Source organism: Salvelinus namaycush, chromosome 2, assembly GCF_016432855.1.
Source record: "Salvelinus namaycush isolate Seneca chromosome 2, SaNama_1.0, whole genome shotgun sequence".
In the NCBI taxonomy this organism is placed as follows: domain Eukaryota; kingdom Metazoa; phylum Chordata; class Actinopteri; order Salmoniformes; family Salmonidae; genus Salvelinus; species Salvelinus namaycush.
This window is the reverse complement of record NC_052308.1, coordinates 22,271,725-22,289,055: the sequence shown is the minus strand read 5'-3', so window position 1 is coordinate 22,289,055 and position 17,331 is coordinate 22,271,725. Positions and strand designations below refer to the sequence as shown.

Sequence of the window (17,331 nt, the reverse complement as noted above, 5' to 3'; positions counted from 1 at the left end):
TGGATGTATTTCAAGGCCTACCTTCAAACTCAGTGCCTCTTTGCTTGACATCATGGGAAAATCAAAAGAAATCAGCAAAGATGCCATGTTCATCTGTACAAACAATAGTACGCAAGTATAAACACCATGGGACCATGCAGACGTCATACCGCTCAGGAAGGAGATGCGTTCTGTCTCCATTAGATGAACGTACTTTGGTGTCGAAAATTGCAAATCAATCCCAGAACAACAGCAAAGGACCTTGTGAAGATGCTGGAGGAAACATGACCAAAAGTATCTATATCCACAGTAAAACGAGTCCTATATCGACATAACCTGAAAGGCCACTCAGCAAGGAAGAAGCCACTGCTCCAAAACCGCCATAAAAAAAGCCAGACTACGGTTTGCAACTGCACATGGGGACAAAGATCGTACTTTTTGGAGAAATATCCTCTGGTCTGATGAAACAAATATAGAACTGTTTGGCCATAATGACCATCGTTATGTTTGGAGGAAAAAGGTAGAGGCTTGCATACCGAAGAACACTATCCCAACCGTGAAGCACGGGGGTGGAAGCATCATGTTGTGGGGGTGCTTTGCTGCAGGAGGGACTGGCGCACTTCACAAAATAGATGGCATCATGAGGGTGGAACATTATGTGGATATATTGAAGCAACATCTCAAGACATCAGTCAGGAAGTTAAAGCTTGGTCGCAAATGGGTCTTCCAAATGGACAATGACCCCAAGCATACTTCCAAAGTTGTGGCAAAATGGATTAAGGACAACAAAGTCAAGGTATTGAAGTGGCCATCACAAAGCCCTTACCTCAATCCTATAGAAAATGTGTGGGCAGAACTGAAAAAGTGTGTGCGAGCAAGGAGGCCTACAAACCTGACTCAGTTACACCAGCTCTGTCAGGAGGAATGGGTCAAAATTCACCCAACTTATTGTGGGAAGCTTGTGGAAGGCTACCCAAAACGTTTGACCCAAGTTAAACAATTTAAAGGCAATGCTAGCAAATACTAATTAAGTGTATGTAAAATTCTGCCCCACTGGGAATGTGATGAAAGAAATAAAAGATTAAACAAATCATTCTCTCCACTATTATTCTGACATTTCACATTCTTAAAATAAAGTGGTGATCCTAACTGACGTAAAACAGGGGATTTTTACTAGGATTAAATATCAGGAATTGTGAAAAACTGAGTTTAAATGTATTTGGCCAAGGTGTATGTAAACTTCCGACTTCAACTGTATATACCGTTTTTTCTATACTATTATACTGTATCTTTGTCCGTTCCGCTCTGACATCGCTCGTCCATATGTATATTGTCTTAATTCATTCCTACTTAGATTTGTGTGTATTGGGTATATGTTGTGTAATTTGTTAGATACTACTTGTTAGATATTACTGCACTCTCACAGCTAGAAGCAAAAGCATTTCGCTACACCCACAATAACATCTGCTAATCACGTGTATCTGACCAATAAAATGTGATTGATTTGATATTACACATACAGAGATCAGCCATTGATTGGTACAGACACCCTGCAAATTACTCAGATGATTAAGAGACGGCAGTTGGGGAGGAAAAGGAGGAAGGGGAGGTGGAGGACAGAACTCACTGACCTCTGCGGATTCCTTCCAGAGGGTAGAAGAAGGCCACCAGCAGGTTCATGAGTACGGCCAGGTTGAAGGAGATGCTGCTCCAGAAGGACATGTTGCGAGAGCACCAGTATAGAATGGGCTGGGCTGGAGAGGGGACGAGGAGTGCCAACACACACAGTCAATAGACAGTCAACAGTATCACTTCTACACCAGACAACCACACAGTGCATTCACTACTACAACTACACCACCATCACAATACTGCTGCACTCACCAAACTAAGTCAGGATTCAAAGGAGATGCAAATACGCATACAGTATCTATTGCACATGTAAACACATTCGGCCTTCTAGGCAGAGTCCCTCTGTCCAATGTCTGTGTTCTTTTCTCCATCTTAATCTTTTCTTTTTATTGGCTAGTCTGAGATATGGCTTTTTCTTTGCAACTCTGCCTAGAAGGCCAGCATCCCAGAGTCGCCTCTTCACTGTTGACATTGAGACTGGTGTTATGTGGGAACTATTTAAGCCAGTTGAGGACTTGTGAGGCATCTGTTTCTCAAACTAGACACACTAATTTACTTGTCCTCTTGCTCAGTTGTGCACCGGGGCCTCCCACTCCTCTTTCTATTCTGGTTAGAGCCAGTTTACGCTGTTCTGTGAAGGGAGTAGTACACAGCGTTGTACAAGATCTTATGTTTCTTGGCAATTTCTCGCATGAAATAGCCTTCCTTTCTCAGAACAAGAATAGACTGATGAGTTTCAGAAGAAAGCCTTTGTTTCTGGACATTTTGAGTCTGTAATCGAACCCACAAATGCCGATGCTCCAGATACTCAATTAGTTTAAAGAAGGCCAGTTTTATTGTATCATTAATCAGTACAAAAGTTGTCAGCTGTGCTAACATAATTGCAAAAGGGTTTTCTAATGATCAATTAGCCTTTTAAAATTATAAACTTGGATTAGCTAACAACATGCCTTTGTACGCCTATGTAGATATTGGGCTTCTGTACGCCTATGTAGATAAATCTCCACCCGGCACAGTGAGAAGAGGAATGGCCACCCCTCATAGCCTGGTTTCTTCTTAGGTTCCGGCCTTTCTAGGGAGTTTTTCCTAGCCACCATGCTTCTACACCTGCATTGCTTGCTGTTTGGGGTTTTAGGCTGGGTTTCTGTACAGCACTTTGTAACAGATGATATCAGCTGATCAGCTGACATCAGCTGGCTTTATAAATACATTTGATTAATTGATATTCCATGAAAAGAAAATCAGCCGTTTCCAGCTACAATAGTCATTGACAACATTAACAGTGTCTACACTGTATGTCTGATCAATTTGATGTTATTTTAATGGACAAAAAATTAGCTTTTCTTTCAAAAACAAGGACATTTCTAAGTGACCCCAAACGTTTGAACGGTAGTGTATATTTTATATTTGAGATTCTTCAAAGTAGCCAGCCTTTGCTTTGATGACAGCTTTGCACACTCTTGGCATTCTCTCAACCGGCTTCATGAGGAATGCTTTTCCAACAGTCTTGAAGGAGTTGCCACATATGCTGAGCACTTGTAGGCTGCTTTTCTTTCACTCTGCGGTCCAACTCATCCCAAACCATCTCAATTGGGTTGAGGTCTGGCAATTGTGGAGGCCAGGTCATCTGATGCAGCACTGCATGATTCTCCTTCTTGGTCAAATAGCCCTTACACTGCCTGGAGGTGTGTTTTGGGTCATTGTCCTGTTGTAAAACAAATGATAGTCCCACTAAGCGCAAACCAGATGGGATGGCATATCGCTGCAGAATATTGTGGTAGCCATGCTGGTTAAGTTTGTTTTGAATTCTAAATAAATCACAGACAGTGTCACCAGCAAAGCACCCCCACACCATCACACCTACTCCTCCATGCATCCTCCATGCTTCATGGTGGGAACCACACATGTGGAGATCATTCGTTCACCTACTCTGCGTCTTACAAAGACATGGCAGTTGGAACCAAAAATCTCAAATTTTGACTCATCAGACCAAAGGACAGATTTCCACCGGTCTGATGACCATTGCTCATGTTTCTTGGTCCAAGCAAGTCTCTTCTTATTATTGGTGTCCTTTAGAGGTGGTTTCTTTGCAGCAAATCGACCATGAAGGCCTGATTCGCGCAGTTTCCTCTGAACAGTTGATGTTAAGATGTGTCTGTTACTTGAACTCTGTGAAGCATTTGTTTGGGCTGCAATCTGAGGTGTAGTTAACTCTAATTAACTTATCCTCTGCAGCAGAGGTAACTCTGGGTCTTCATTTCCTGTGGCGGTCCTCATGAGCGCCAGTTTCATCATTGCGCTTGATGGTTTTTGCGACTGCACTTGAAGAAACTTTCAAAGTTCTTGACATTTTCCGTAATGACTGACCTTCATGTCTTAAAGTAATGATGGACTGTCGTTTCTCTTTGCTTATTTGAGCTGTTCTTGCCATAATATGGACTTATATGGACTTTTACCAAATAGGGCTATCTTCTGTATACCACCCCTTCCTTATCACAACACAACTGATTGGCTCAAATGCATTAAGAAGGAAAGACATTCCACAAATTAATTTTTAACAAGACACAGCTGTTAATTGAAATGCATTCCAGGTGACTACCTCATGAAGCTGGTTGAGAGAATGCCAAGAGTGTGCAAAGCTGTCATCAAGGCAAAGGGTGGCTACTTTGAACAATATATAAAATATATTTTGATTTGTTTAACACTTTTTTGGTTACTACATAATTCCATATGTGTTATTTCATAGTTTTGAAGTTTTCACTATTATTATCGTCAATGTAGAAAGTAGTAGAAATAAAGAAAAACCCTGGAATGAGTAGGTGTGTCCAAACTTTTACTGTTACTGTATGTCAACTATGTTCATTTTGAAATGGGGAAGGAGTGACAATGTTGTATCAGTTGGTTAGTTGTAGTAAGGTTATTGTTAACTGGTACCCAAACATCATGGGTGATTGGGCGATTCACTTATCAGTTTTTCCTTGCAGCAAGTAATACACCCCAGTGGGACGTCTTGTGACTATCCTGCAAATGATGCAGGAAATGACTGAAGTTTTTGCCTTGTTTGTGCCAGCTGAAGCATGATACACAGTAGGGCAGTGTTTCCCAAACTCGGTACTGAGGACCCCAATGGGTGCACATTTAGTTTTTTGCCCTAACACTATACAGTTGATTCTAATAATCAAAGCTCGATGATAATAGTACATAGTACGACATAGTTACAATAGAGACATAACTTTATACTTTTTCACCTCAGAGCAGTGTTTTCATTTTAATGTGTTTAGAAATGTATCCAAATTGAGGGTTAATTCTGCATTAAACTTACGTCCAGGTTAGGGTTCACAGTCAGTTTATTAAATAGCGTAAGAGTAGGGTCAGTTGGGTAATTTGCAAGGGTCAAATACACACTGAACAGCAAAGCGAAAACATCACCTAAACATCAAAAGGGTGCAAAGCCAATTAGCATGCTTATTTGGTGTACATTAAACCTATTGGGTGATTTTGGAGTGTGTTCAGTACTGTCCAACCCTGGGGATTTGAACTTCAACTCGGATTCTCAACAGTCAACACCTTTTTCATTTGAAAAGAGGAACTAAAAGGGTGGGGACTTTTATAAACAACAGCAACCGCACTCATGCACCAACGAAACAACATGTTCTCTCAGTCGCTGTGCTGCTGATTCATTCAGATAAGACAAGTGCGCCACGTGTGTCAGAGTACAGTCCCCTCTTGCAGTACAGGGCTCACAGAGGGACAGACAGGCAGAAACACGCTCCCATTGAGGAAACAAAGAGTGCAGTCATACAGCGACCGCAGCCTGAAGGGGGATGAAGGGATCAGGTGCTAGGCGTCAATAAGGAGACGCCCTACTAGATGTGCAACATGGGGTACGTTGGTTGGGTAGACTTGGTGATGAGAGCTCCAACAATTGCACCATGAGTTACTATTGTAGGACAATGCTTCATCAGATAATGAATCTTCCGTCACAGGCTTAGTGTTTGTTAACAGATTCGGAGAGACATCTAATTTTCAAAGCGTCTCATCCTCTACCTCCTCAGAAAGTCCTTTCCTCTCTAGCTCTCTTGAATCACTCTCTCCCCCAGTCATTCTAATGGTGTCTGGATCCCATTCTTCAGTAGTTAGGCCTAATCTGGTCATGTCCTCCACCAGGGAGCAGTCCTATAGAAAACTCATGTCAGCGGACTTCCTACTCTCTCTCAGTCTGTCCTGCCTCAACCCTTGTGGGCCTCGTGCCAGCAGTTGTGTGTGAAGGGAGTATTGACTGCTCCTGTACTGACTGTCTGCTGGATTCTGGACTGACTCTCTCTGGAAGAGACCCACTCACACTGACCTCCAATCTCATTACACCCTGGGAGAGGATCATCCCCTATTCTCAGAGATGCTCAGCCTCTTGCCTAGCTATCTATACTCTCCCTCCTTTACCACATGTACTCGGTGAAGTAAACAATCAGAATATATCCCATGTGATTATTTGTGTGTGTGTCACTGGCGTAGCACATATCCCAACAGCCCCCGCAAGGTGGGGCAGCCCCCATTTTGGGGGGTTGTGGATAGCATATGAACACATCTGAAGCCATGAAAGAAATTGCATAATTTTCTCTCAGCCTTATGGAAAAGTGGAAAATAGCAGGAAATTAGCTCATAGATTCTTGAAAGTTGGGACAATCCTTTTTGTAAAACAAAAAAAAATGATTTTGTTGCATTATTTGAGCTTAAAATGTACATTTAGGGGAATTTTATAGGGGAAAGATTTGTTTTGGGAATTTTCTAAATACTTTCAATATTATTAATTTCCATGTCGGCTCTATGCCCGGAAATCCCCTTGTCATGAGCAAAGGATCCCCCCCCAAAATAGCGGAAAAAGTGTTTAAATATTTTTTTTTTACTGATAATAAATGGATATTAACTGAAAAATAATATTTTACGTATTTTTTATTTAACTAGGCATGTCAGTTAAGAACAAATTCTTACTTACAATGACGGCCTACCCCGGCCAAACCCGGACGACGGCGGGCCAATTGTGCGCCGCCCTGTGGGACTCCCAATCACGGCCGGTTGTGGTACAGCCTGGAATCGAACCAGGGTCTGTGGTGACGCCTCTAGCACTCTTATGCAGTTTCTTACAATAGCCCTCTGTAACTTTAAAGAATATTTCTCTCAAAACTGTGATTCCTAAAAGATGTGTCCGGATATTTGGTCAACTCCGTCAGGGTCAGCTATACCATAAGGACCCCTTATTCATGTCCTCATTACATGTAGCGCAACAATACCACTCATGCTCTGGAAAGTTCTCTACTTTTGATAGATTTAAACAAACAATATTGGATTCACCATGGTTACAACCATAACCTGTCAACACTATCTGCCTGATATATTTGAACCAAGATGAATATTCTATTACATTTAATTTGGTTTTAGAGTAATAAATCAACTATGGAAAACAAAATTGCTACTGTGTATACCACTTGAAAGAAGAAGAAAAATGGCATTTTGTCAACTCCATCAGAGTGCTGAAAGATCTGACAGAATGGTTATGTTTTTATAAGGGATTTTCAAATTAATAATGTTCCATATTTTACGAATGTTTGTATTAAACAAAAATACAGTGCCTTCAGAAAGTTGTGTTGTGTTACAGACTGAATTTAAAATTTATTCAATTTAGATTTTGTGTCACTGATTTACACACAATTGCCCATAATGTCGAAGTGGAATTATGTTTTGAGAAATGTTTACGAATTAATTAAAAACGAAATGCTGAAATGTCTTGATTCAATAAGTATTCAACCCATTTGTTTTGGCAAGCCCAAAAATGTCAGGAGTAAAATAATAAGTTGCAAGGACTCAATCTGTTTGCAATAATCGTGTTTAACATAATTTATAAATGATCTCTGTATCCCACACATACAGATAATTGTAAAGTTCCTCAATTGAGCAGTGAATTTCAAGCACAGATACAACCACAAAGACCAGGGAGTTTATCCAATGGTTCGCAAAGAAGGGCATCTACTGGTAGATTGGTGTAAAAAAATAAAATAATAATAAAACGGACATTGAATATCCCTTTGAGCATGGTGCAGTTATTAATTACAGTTTGGACGGTGTGTAAAGATACAAGCGCCATTCCTAACTCAGTTGCCGGAAAGGAAGGAAACTGCTCAGGGATTTCACCATGAGGTCAATGGTGATTGTAAAACAGAGTTTATTGGCAGTGATAGGAGAAAACTGAGGGGGGATCAACAACATTGTAGTTACTCCACAATACTAACATAAATGACAGAGTGAAAAGAAGGAAGCCTGTACAGACTACAAATATTCCAAAACATGCATTATGTTTTCAATAAGTCACTAAGGCAGTGGTCACCAACCTTTTCTGAATCAAGATCACTTTGAGTCAAAATACAAGATCCGAGTGCAAGAAGCCGAGATCTACCGCTCAAAACATGACTTAAAAAAACGTTGCCTATGCAACATTAACCAATTAAAAACAGTTATGTTGCAATGAGGTTTGTGCAGTAAGCTATGGGCCCAATACATTATCACAGCATATTGGCTATGCTTGAATTGCCCTGCTAATATTGTTCTTCTCAGACCATTTAAAAAAATTATATTTCAAGATGTTAGCCACAGTATATGATCACACTGGTAATAGACCATGTGTTGTATTACTTGTGAGGCACAGTTGAGTGAGCATATACATTTGCATCTGATGGTCAGTCTGAGGGGAGGGGAGGGAGGGAGCAGTGGTGAGGCTGCCTCTCACCGTCCCCTCCTTTCTCCCTCCCTCCACTGAGAAAAGGGGACAGTCTTCCAGCATGTGGCGAAACTTAAGTCGAACTGCATTATTTCTGCATTATGCACCAATTCATGTTGTTATTCCTATGACCAGAGACAGTTAAATATTCCAAGATATTAAAAAAGACACAAGCCGCTAATAATCAAAGCACTTTGCTATACTCATTCATTGCAGCTGCAGTGCTGGTTGTAGCGTGAGTGTAACCAGGGGGAACACAATTTTTATGGCTTATAAAACTTTTGAACAAAGTGTTGACAGGGATGAATAACAACTTAAACATGAACTTACTCATAAACAACAGCAGCTCTTTGCTGTATTTGTTAATTTTCTCTTCAGTCATGGGTTAAAAAGTTTTGAAATCTCACAGTAACTTTGCTGTGTGTTAGAGGCTTCTTTTTTGCAGTCTATGGCATGAGGAAATGGTGCAGACACAGTGATCAGAGCTATCTGATTGGCCAGTGGTAGGCTTACAAGTGCACTTGTTTTGCTTTCTGGGCCTGTTGGGTAGGCGGGTTTCTACCTTCAGACACATGAAATGGTTCAAAATGGGAACACGTTGCCTTCCCGGCACTAGGACTGCAAAATCAAGTGCTCCCACCGCCAACAGCGCGAAACAATGCTTTAAGGTTGTTTGTTTTTTACAGAAATGTTTGGTCAACTAGGAATACCGGTTGTTGACCACTGCACTGAAGTAAAACTGCAAAGAAATGTAACTTTCATCCTGAATAGAAAGTGTTATGTTAGGGGAAAATCCAACATGTCACTGAGTACCACTCTTCATATTTTCAAGTATGGTGGTGGCTGCCTCATGTTATTGGCATGCTTGTTATCGGCAAGGATTAGGGAGTTTTTTAGGATAAAAAAATGGAAATGAGCTAATCACAGGCAAAATACTAGAGTAAAAAAAACTGATAATGGATATTAACTGAAAAATGAGCATATTTTTATTTAACCTTCATGTCAGTTAATAAAAATTCTTATTTACAATGACGGCCTACACCGGCCAAACCCTGTCCCAGATGACGCTGGGTCAATTGTGCGCCGCCCTATGGGACTCCCAATCACGGGCGGTTGTGATATAGCCTGGAATCAAACCAGGGTCTGTAGTGACTAATCTAGCACTGAGATGCTCTGCCTTAGACCGCTGCGCCACTCGGGAGCTCGTAACTTGGTTCAATCTGCTTTCCAACAGACACTGGGAGACAAATGCACCTTTCTGCAAAACAATAACCTAAAACACAAGGCCACTCGGTAGCCCATAACTTGGTTCAATCTGCTTTCCAACAGACACTGGGAGACAAATGCACCTTTCTGCAAGATAATAACCTAAAACACAAGACCTTAAGGTGCTTACCAAGACAACATTGAATCTTCCCGAGTGGCTTAGTTAGTTTGACTAAAAATCGACTTGAAAATCTATGGCAAGACTTGAAATTGGTTGTCTAGAAATTATCAACAACCAATTTGACAGAGCATGAATCATTTTTTAAAGAATAATGGTCAAATATTGTACAATCCAGGTGTGCAAAGCTCTTAGACAGAGAAAGACTCACAGCTGTAATCGCTGCCAAAGGTGATTCTAACATGTATTTACTCAGGGGGTTGAATACTTATCTAATCAAGATACACTAAGTGTACAAAACATTAAGAACACCTTCCTAATATTGAGTTGCATGCACTGTATGTCTGTTTTGAGTGTCTGTTGTCAACTCTGTCAGTGGTTCGTCAACTCATTCACTGATGGAGTACATTTTTTGTTAATATTCTGAAAAAATATTTAAAATCACTGTTCTGCAAGCAACATACAGTATGCTTAATCAACTGAAGTATTAGCTGTGCTAGACCTAAGGGATAATGTTTGCTTTATAAGTGTTGTTTTATGTTCTAAATCTAGAAAAACATGCCAAAATGCTAACGAAATTAGCCCTGGACTGTTTAATAGTGCTATAAAACAAAATAAAAATAAGTTTGGAGATTTGTATTACATATTTAAATAATCTAATGTTAGAATGAAACAATCAAGGCCATTAAACACTTGTTGGACAATCATATTAAAAATGAAATGCTTTTTATGGTGTCTGACGGAGACATAAATTCAGTTAGTTGCATTTTCTGATATTTTTTTATTTTTATTAAAAGGTTGTTCCTTTACATGCCAAATATGTGTATGTGACCAATACAATATGATTTGATTTGTGATAGCTGATATTTTGTTGTATCAAAATATATATTTCAAATTTTGTTAATATTAAGACAAATATTAGTGGAAAAAAGTTGTTTGTCACGTCTTTCAAGAATCCCTTAACTTTAAAACAGCAAAAAAATAGCAGCCTCATGGCAAAATGTGTAAAATAGCATGAGATAAGCTATAATAGAGCAAATATTTCTCTCCCCATGGAAGAATTATCATACTTTCTTTTTTTAAAGGGAGGATAGATGTAACAATTTAGATGAAATACCATCTCAGTAATCTATTACAGTTTTTAATAAAGCATTGTGAATGACTTTATAATGAGATGATATAAGATACTGTATAAGATTATGATTCAAATGTATTCTATTGTGGGTCGCTGCAGAAATGTGTTTTTGGGTGCCACCAAATCATGGGCTAGTGCCACCAATTGAAAAAGTTAGTGGGACCAGTGACACCAGGGGGATGTTAGTCTGGAGCCCTGCAACCTTACATTGTAAATATCTTAACATTTATCCACCTTATGTTATGTACTTTAACTTAACATATAACCTTTACATGCCCTCTCTCCTCCAGGGTTCAGGGTGGGTATCTGGCCCATACATGGAGGACCTGACCCAGCCTGGGGAGTCTCCTGAGGGGCCCTGAGGGGTCAGGGAGGGGTGAGGGCATGTAAAGCAGGTACCTAGTATAGAGAGGTAGGGAGAGATACGCACAGGGAACCGTGTTTGCGTTACCAGTGGTTGGCTCTTGAGTACCTCGCAGCTTCTTCTGCCAGTTCATCTCATTGAAGAGGTCCTCGGAGCGCAGGAAGAAGTCATTGATCTTGCTGCCCTGCTCGTCACGCTCCGTGGTGTAGTACACCCGCAACTTGGACTCGTTGGTGAGGAACTCACAGATGTTGGGCACGGGGAAGACTATCTGCTCCATGGTGCGATCCAGCCGCACAATCTGGGCACAACCACATGCAGCCAGTGCTGCCCATCACAGACCCTCTCTCTCAGGGGGAGGACGGGCAACTCTAGGCCCTGGACTGGGTAGGCCCCAAACTTTATGGTTTGATAGTGGCATGTTGGTCCCTATTCTTCATCTTGGAAAACTGGCTAAGACATGATCTGGATATAATAGACTGTTATACAAGTGAAGAGGAGTAAAGAAAGTGATTGTTTGTGTGTATAAAAGCACTGCACAACACCTTGAACACTCATTTGATAAGCTCTTCCTTGACAGCATTCTTTCCCTTTCCTGAGCTCACAGTAGAACACATGCAAACATGCCAAGGATGCTTGTAATTTTCATACGCTAACAAAATACAAAATACTGACAGCAGGCAAAGAAAGACAATATGACTGTCACATGCCTCGGATAATAAAAAGTCAAAACATATTGCCAAAATACATGTTGCAATCAACCAAAGTTAATACAGGGGTAATAAAACAGAAAACTACATGGTGAAAACAGATGGATAAAATGACTGACCTCAATTTGAGCTGTGTGCTTGGCATAGAACTCCAGGGCATCATCCCCCTCCCCATAGGTCTTCAACATGGCCTGCAGCTCCTTGTTGTGGCGGGCCAACTGGATGAACGCACCAATGCATTGCATGAATGCACCAATGCCATCAGGTGATGTATCACATTATACTTATGAATTTTTATTGTACTGTCATTGGTCAAAATTTACAATCAGCGTCTTCTAAGTCACCAACTTCATTTTTTGGGGTCTATTTTTCCTCATTGTATCTGATAGGCGGCATGAAACATGTTACAGTAGGTGTGTTCTGGAAGTTCCTCTAGCTGCCTGTGGGGACAGGGAACTGACACTGACACCAGATCACTGCAACACCAGATGCATCTGACAGTACATGCCACTGTTTGTGTACAATATGTGGACTGTTCAGTTTTCACACACTAACATGCTGGGCATCATGCCTTGGGATCAACATTTCTATTTACATAACTGAAACTGTCTGTGTTGTTCACCCACATAACTACTTGAATAGACTAATAGAATAGAGCTGAATTGGGCCTAAAGGGGGTTAGAGTGGAAGAGCTCTGATGTAATACGTTTATAGGTTGTATAGGAGCTGTTACAGGAGGTGTAAAGTTGCATGCAGTCAGTCAGCGGTCTACAGTACCTGATGAGCCAGGATGTAGATGTTGTGGCCCACGTTTCGTGGAGAGGCAGCATGCTCTTCCTCACCATCTTCATCTTCCTCAGCAGGCTCCTCCGGCTCAACCTCCCCCTGCATGTAGGCCTTCTTTATCACCTCCACCTGCATATGAACGTCACAAACCAGACCGTCAGATAACTTCCCCTTAAAAATGTCCTCTGTGCCATGCCGTGCTGCAGGTATATCTGACTACCAATACATAGCACTCACCAGTTCTTTAGGCCTCATGTTGTACAGTATCCTCTCTGCATTCTCACTGTCGTGGCGACTCTCCATGATGGCCAAGAGGAGCTTGGAGGCGTTATTCTGGAACAGAGAGAGGGGCAAGGGATTAGGGTTACACATCCTGGGGAATATTCAGAGGTAGAAACTTTCTGTGGGAATTAACGGGAATATATGGGAATTAACAGGAATATACGGGAATTAACGGAAATATATGTAAATTAATATTCATACCATTTAAATGTAGATGTTTTTTTGCATTGGATATATTTACCATATCATATGGAGACAGAAACAGAAACATTTTACCTTATCATAAGTAGACATAATTGCAAATGATTAAATTCTTCCAATAGAATTTTTTTAAATAAATGTAGTTACGAATGTAACTTTAGTTGACTCTTCACATGATTTTACTGAAAAACAAAAGGGAATATTGAATGATCCCTAATGATCCATCGCATCTCCCAAAAATGTTTTCATCATACACCACCGTTCAAAAGTTTGGTGTCACTTAGAAATGTCCTTGTTTTTGAAAGAAAAGCAAAATTTCTGTACATTAAAATAACATCAAATTGATCAGAAATACAGTGTAGACATTGTTAAAGTTGATCATTTTAAAAGGCTAATTGATCATTCGAAAACCCATTTGCAATTATGTTAGCACAGCTGAAAACTGTTATACTAATTAAAAAAGCAATAAAACTGGCCTTCTTTAGACTAGTTGAGTATCTGGAGCATCAGCATTTGTGGGTTCGATTACAGGCTCAAAATGTCCAGAAACAAAGACTTTCTTCTGAAACTCGTCAGTCTATTCTTGTTTTGAGAAATTAAGGCTATTCCATGCGAGAAATTGCCAAGAAACTGAAGATCTTGTACAACGCTGTGTACTTCTCCCTTCACAGAACAGCACAAACTGGGACCAGAATAGAAAGAGGAGTGGGAGGCCCCGGTGCACAACTGAGCAAGAAGACAAGTACATTAGAATGTCTAGTTTGAGAAACAGATGCCTCACAAGTCCTCAACTGGCAGCTTCATTAAATAGTACCCGCAAAACACCAGTCTCAATGTCAACAGTGAAGAGGCGACTCCGGGATGCTGGCCTTCTAGACAGAGTTGCAAAGAAAAAGCCATATCTCAGACTGCCCAATAAAAAGAAAAGATTAAGATGGGCAAAAGAACACAGCCACTGGACAGAGGACCTTTGCCTAGAAGGCCAGCATCCCGGTGTCGCCTCTTCACTGTTGAAGCTTGACCTTCACTTGAACTCTGTTAAATTCCAGCAAATTAGTAGATAAAGCATGTCTGGTTGGAGGGGTGTATGCTGGGTGAAGAACATTCAGAAATCTCTTCCAATACACATTGCCTGTGAGCATCAGAGGTGAACCATTTGCTTCCACAGCTCGAGCAAGACATTCATCAGCATTTCTGTGACTACTTTCCTTAATTGATTCAAAAAACGTCTGATTCCAGGAGGACCATGAGCTGTTGCTATCGATAAGGTGTCTGATTCATAATTTTCACCTCGAATAGAAGTAGAGGGACTTTTGTCAGAGGTTGCTAGTTGTGAGTGCTGAGGGAACATTAAGCACTTGGCCAGATGATTCTGCATCTTTGTTGCATTCTTCACATATGATTTGGCACAGTATTTGCAAATGTACACAGCTTTTCCTTCTACATTAGCTGCAGTGAAATGTCTCGACACATCAGATAGTGCCCGTGGCATTTTCCTGTAAAGATTATTTTAAAAATGAGTAAGAAAACAACAAATATAATTCCATGTACAGATAAATAGTTAAGCAGTTAGATTAACAACTCATTTGTAAGATAAATATTTTATAATTAAACATGTATGGAAACAGGTGAATTAACACTCAAGCAAGCTAAAACCCACATGGTAGCAAAAACTAACTAGGAGAAATTGTTAACAAGTTAGAAATTATTTAAACACACTTTACTGTAGGCTACTATTTACTTGTTAACAAAAAAATTCTGTATGTCATATAAAATATATTCACCCCACCCAGTATTGTAATCAAAACATACCAGAAAGCATGTAGTCCTTGGCTCAGACAGTGTAGTAGTGTGGCCTCAATAGCATCTCATCAGTGTGCAAGATCTTGAGAATCAGCTGTACATGTGATGGAAGAGTGCACTCCACAAGTGATGGAAGAATGCACTGTGCCTTGCAGAGGGTTGCAATTCCATAGAATTGGGGATAGTTTAACCAAAATATGCCACAAGACCTAGAATCACCTTATGTATATCCAACAAAAAAGGTTCACTGTTATAAGCTAACTCTTTTGATGAATTTAAACAAAATTCCCGGGCTTAACTTCCCATGGAAAATTTCCTGAAAAAGTTTCAGACCCTTTGCAACCCTACAAGGGATACAGAACATCAGGAGGATGAATAACATTCAGGTTGTCATGAGTGCTGTTGGTTAAAAAATGCATTAAACCAAGACAGAACAAAGAAATATGTCAAATGGATAATAAAGGAAAACAAACAGGGTGCAACCTTGAGCTCCAGCACCAGGTCCATCCTCTTCTTGCCCAGGGGGTTGATGTCATTGAGGATCAAAGCGATGATGATGTCGATACCGTTGCATTCATGAGTGGCGATGCAGTTCTGACAGAGAAACAGGAAACTTTTTGACGCTGTGTTTATGACTGAGTCAAAATATCTCCAGATGAATCGGAAAACAATATTACAAAGGCCTTTGTTTAGTCTGACATGATCCTGCAAGAAAAAGCCATGCAAGGAACACATTTTTTTGTATGGAGCTGTGTACTGGGACTTATCTGGGCTTGTAAAGAGAATTTAAAAGCTTAATTAAAGCACTGCCAAATAAGACCAACCCTGCAATTACTGAAATGGAGACAGCAGTTATACGCAAACACTGGGTCATTTGACTACAACGTTTCATGATACTCCATCCACACATAAAAAACAAAGCTTTTGATCTAGGTAGCAGGAGGTGTGAGTGTGTGTGCCCACCTGGTTCTCATGGCAGGGTCCCTGGCAGTACTCTGTGAGGCTCTCTACTGTCTGGTTGATGAGGCCTACATTCTTCTCATTGATGTAGAGTCCCAGCAACCCCAGGCCTCCCGTGGTGCTGCCACAGATACAGTCCAGGAACTGCAGCGTCTCACACACCAGGTTATAGTTGTTCTTGTTGTTCTGACACCTAAGGAAGTTCTGGAGCAGAAAGAGACACACAACTTATGAATTAAAGACACACTAATTCATACATTCACTCTAAACATTATGAACAATAACCTTAGATCCCTCTATGAACAAATGGGGTTATTCCACTGAAAAACTACAAAAGTACTGGCTTTGAGTATAATATTATCAGAAAATATAAATGATTAATGTTAAAAAGGCTGCCTGTTATAGATGCCCTCTGCCTAAGAGGCGGTGCATTTGCGTAAGGCCCAGTACATCAGCAGAGCCGAGCTCCCTGCCATCCAGGAACAATGCAACAAGTCTGGAACCAACAGGACCCTGAACAGCTTCTACCCCAAAGCCATAAGACTGCTAAATAGTTAGATAAATAGTTAACGAAATATAGTTGAAGTCGTAAGTTTACATACACTTAGGTTGGAGTCATTTGAACTCGTTTTTCAACCCCTCAACACATTTCTTGTTAACAAACTGTAGTTTTGGCAAGTCGGTTAGGACATCTATTTTGTGCATGGCACAAGTAATTTTACCAACAATTGTTTACAGACAGATTATTTAACTTATAATTCACCGTATCACAATTTCAGTGGGTCAGAAATGTACATACACTAAGTTGACTGTGCCTTTAAACAGCTTGGAAAATTCAAAAAACTGATGTCGTGGCTTTAGAAGCTTCTTATAGGCTAATTGACATAATTTGAGTCCTCCCAGGAGGTGTATCTGGGATGTATATCAAGGCCTAGCTTCAAACTCAGTGTCTCTTTGCTTGACATCATGGGAAAATCAAAATAAATCAGCAAAGACCTCAGAAAAAAAATTGTAGACCTCCACAAGTCTGGTTCATCCTTGGGAGCCCAATTTCCAAACGCCTGAAGGTACCACGTTCATCTGTACAAACAATAGTATGCAAGTATAAACACCACGGAACCACGCAGCCGTCATAACGCTCAGGAAGGAGACGCGTTCTGTCTCCTAGAGATGAACGTACTTTGGTGCGAAAATTCCAAATCAATCCCAGAATAACTGCAAAGGAACATGTGAAGATGCTGGAGGAAACAGGTACAAAAGTATCTATAGCCACAGTAAAATGAGTACTATATCGACATAACCTGAAAGGCCACTCAGCAAGGAAGA

The 17,331-nt window shown here is 40.5% G+C and overlaps 1 protein-coding gene across 2 annotated transcripts in view; it reads right to left on the bottom strand.

The window, feature by feature from the left end:
- Window positions 1-17,331, bottom strand: part of LOC120060148 (inositol 1,4,5-trisphosphate receptor type 1-like) — a 146,040-nt gene that overhangs the window by 49,105 nt on the left and 79,604 nt on the right. For both annotated transcript variants that reach the window (XM_039009258.1, XM_039009268.1), the window contains 7 exons: window positions 16,009-16,209; window positions 15,529-15,639; window positions 12,997-13,092; window positions 12,751-12,888; window positions 12,093-12,191; window positions 11,372-11,564; window positions 1,611-1,733 (listed from right to left, as the gene is read on the bottom strand). In XM_039009258.1, the coding sequence (XP_038865186.1) occupies window positions 1,611-1,733; window positions 11,372-11,564; window positions 12,093-12,191; window positions 12,751-12,888; window positions 12,997-13,092; window positions 15,529-15,639; window positions 16,009-16,209 (961 nt within the window). The remainder of the gene's footprint in view (window positions 1-1,610; window positions 1,734-11,371; window positions 11,565-12,092; window positions 12,192-12,750; window positions 12,889-12,996; window positions 13,093-15,528; window positions 15,640-16,008; window positions 16,210-17,331) is intronic.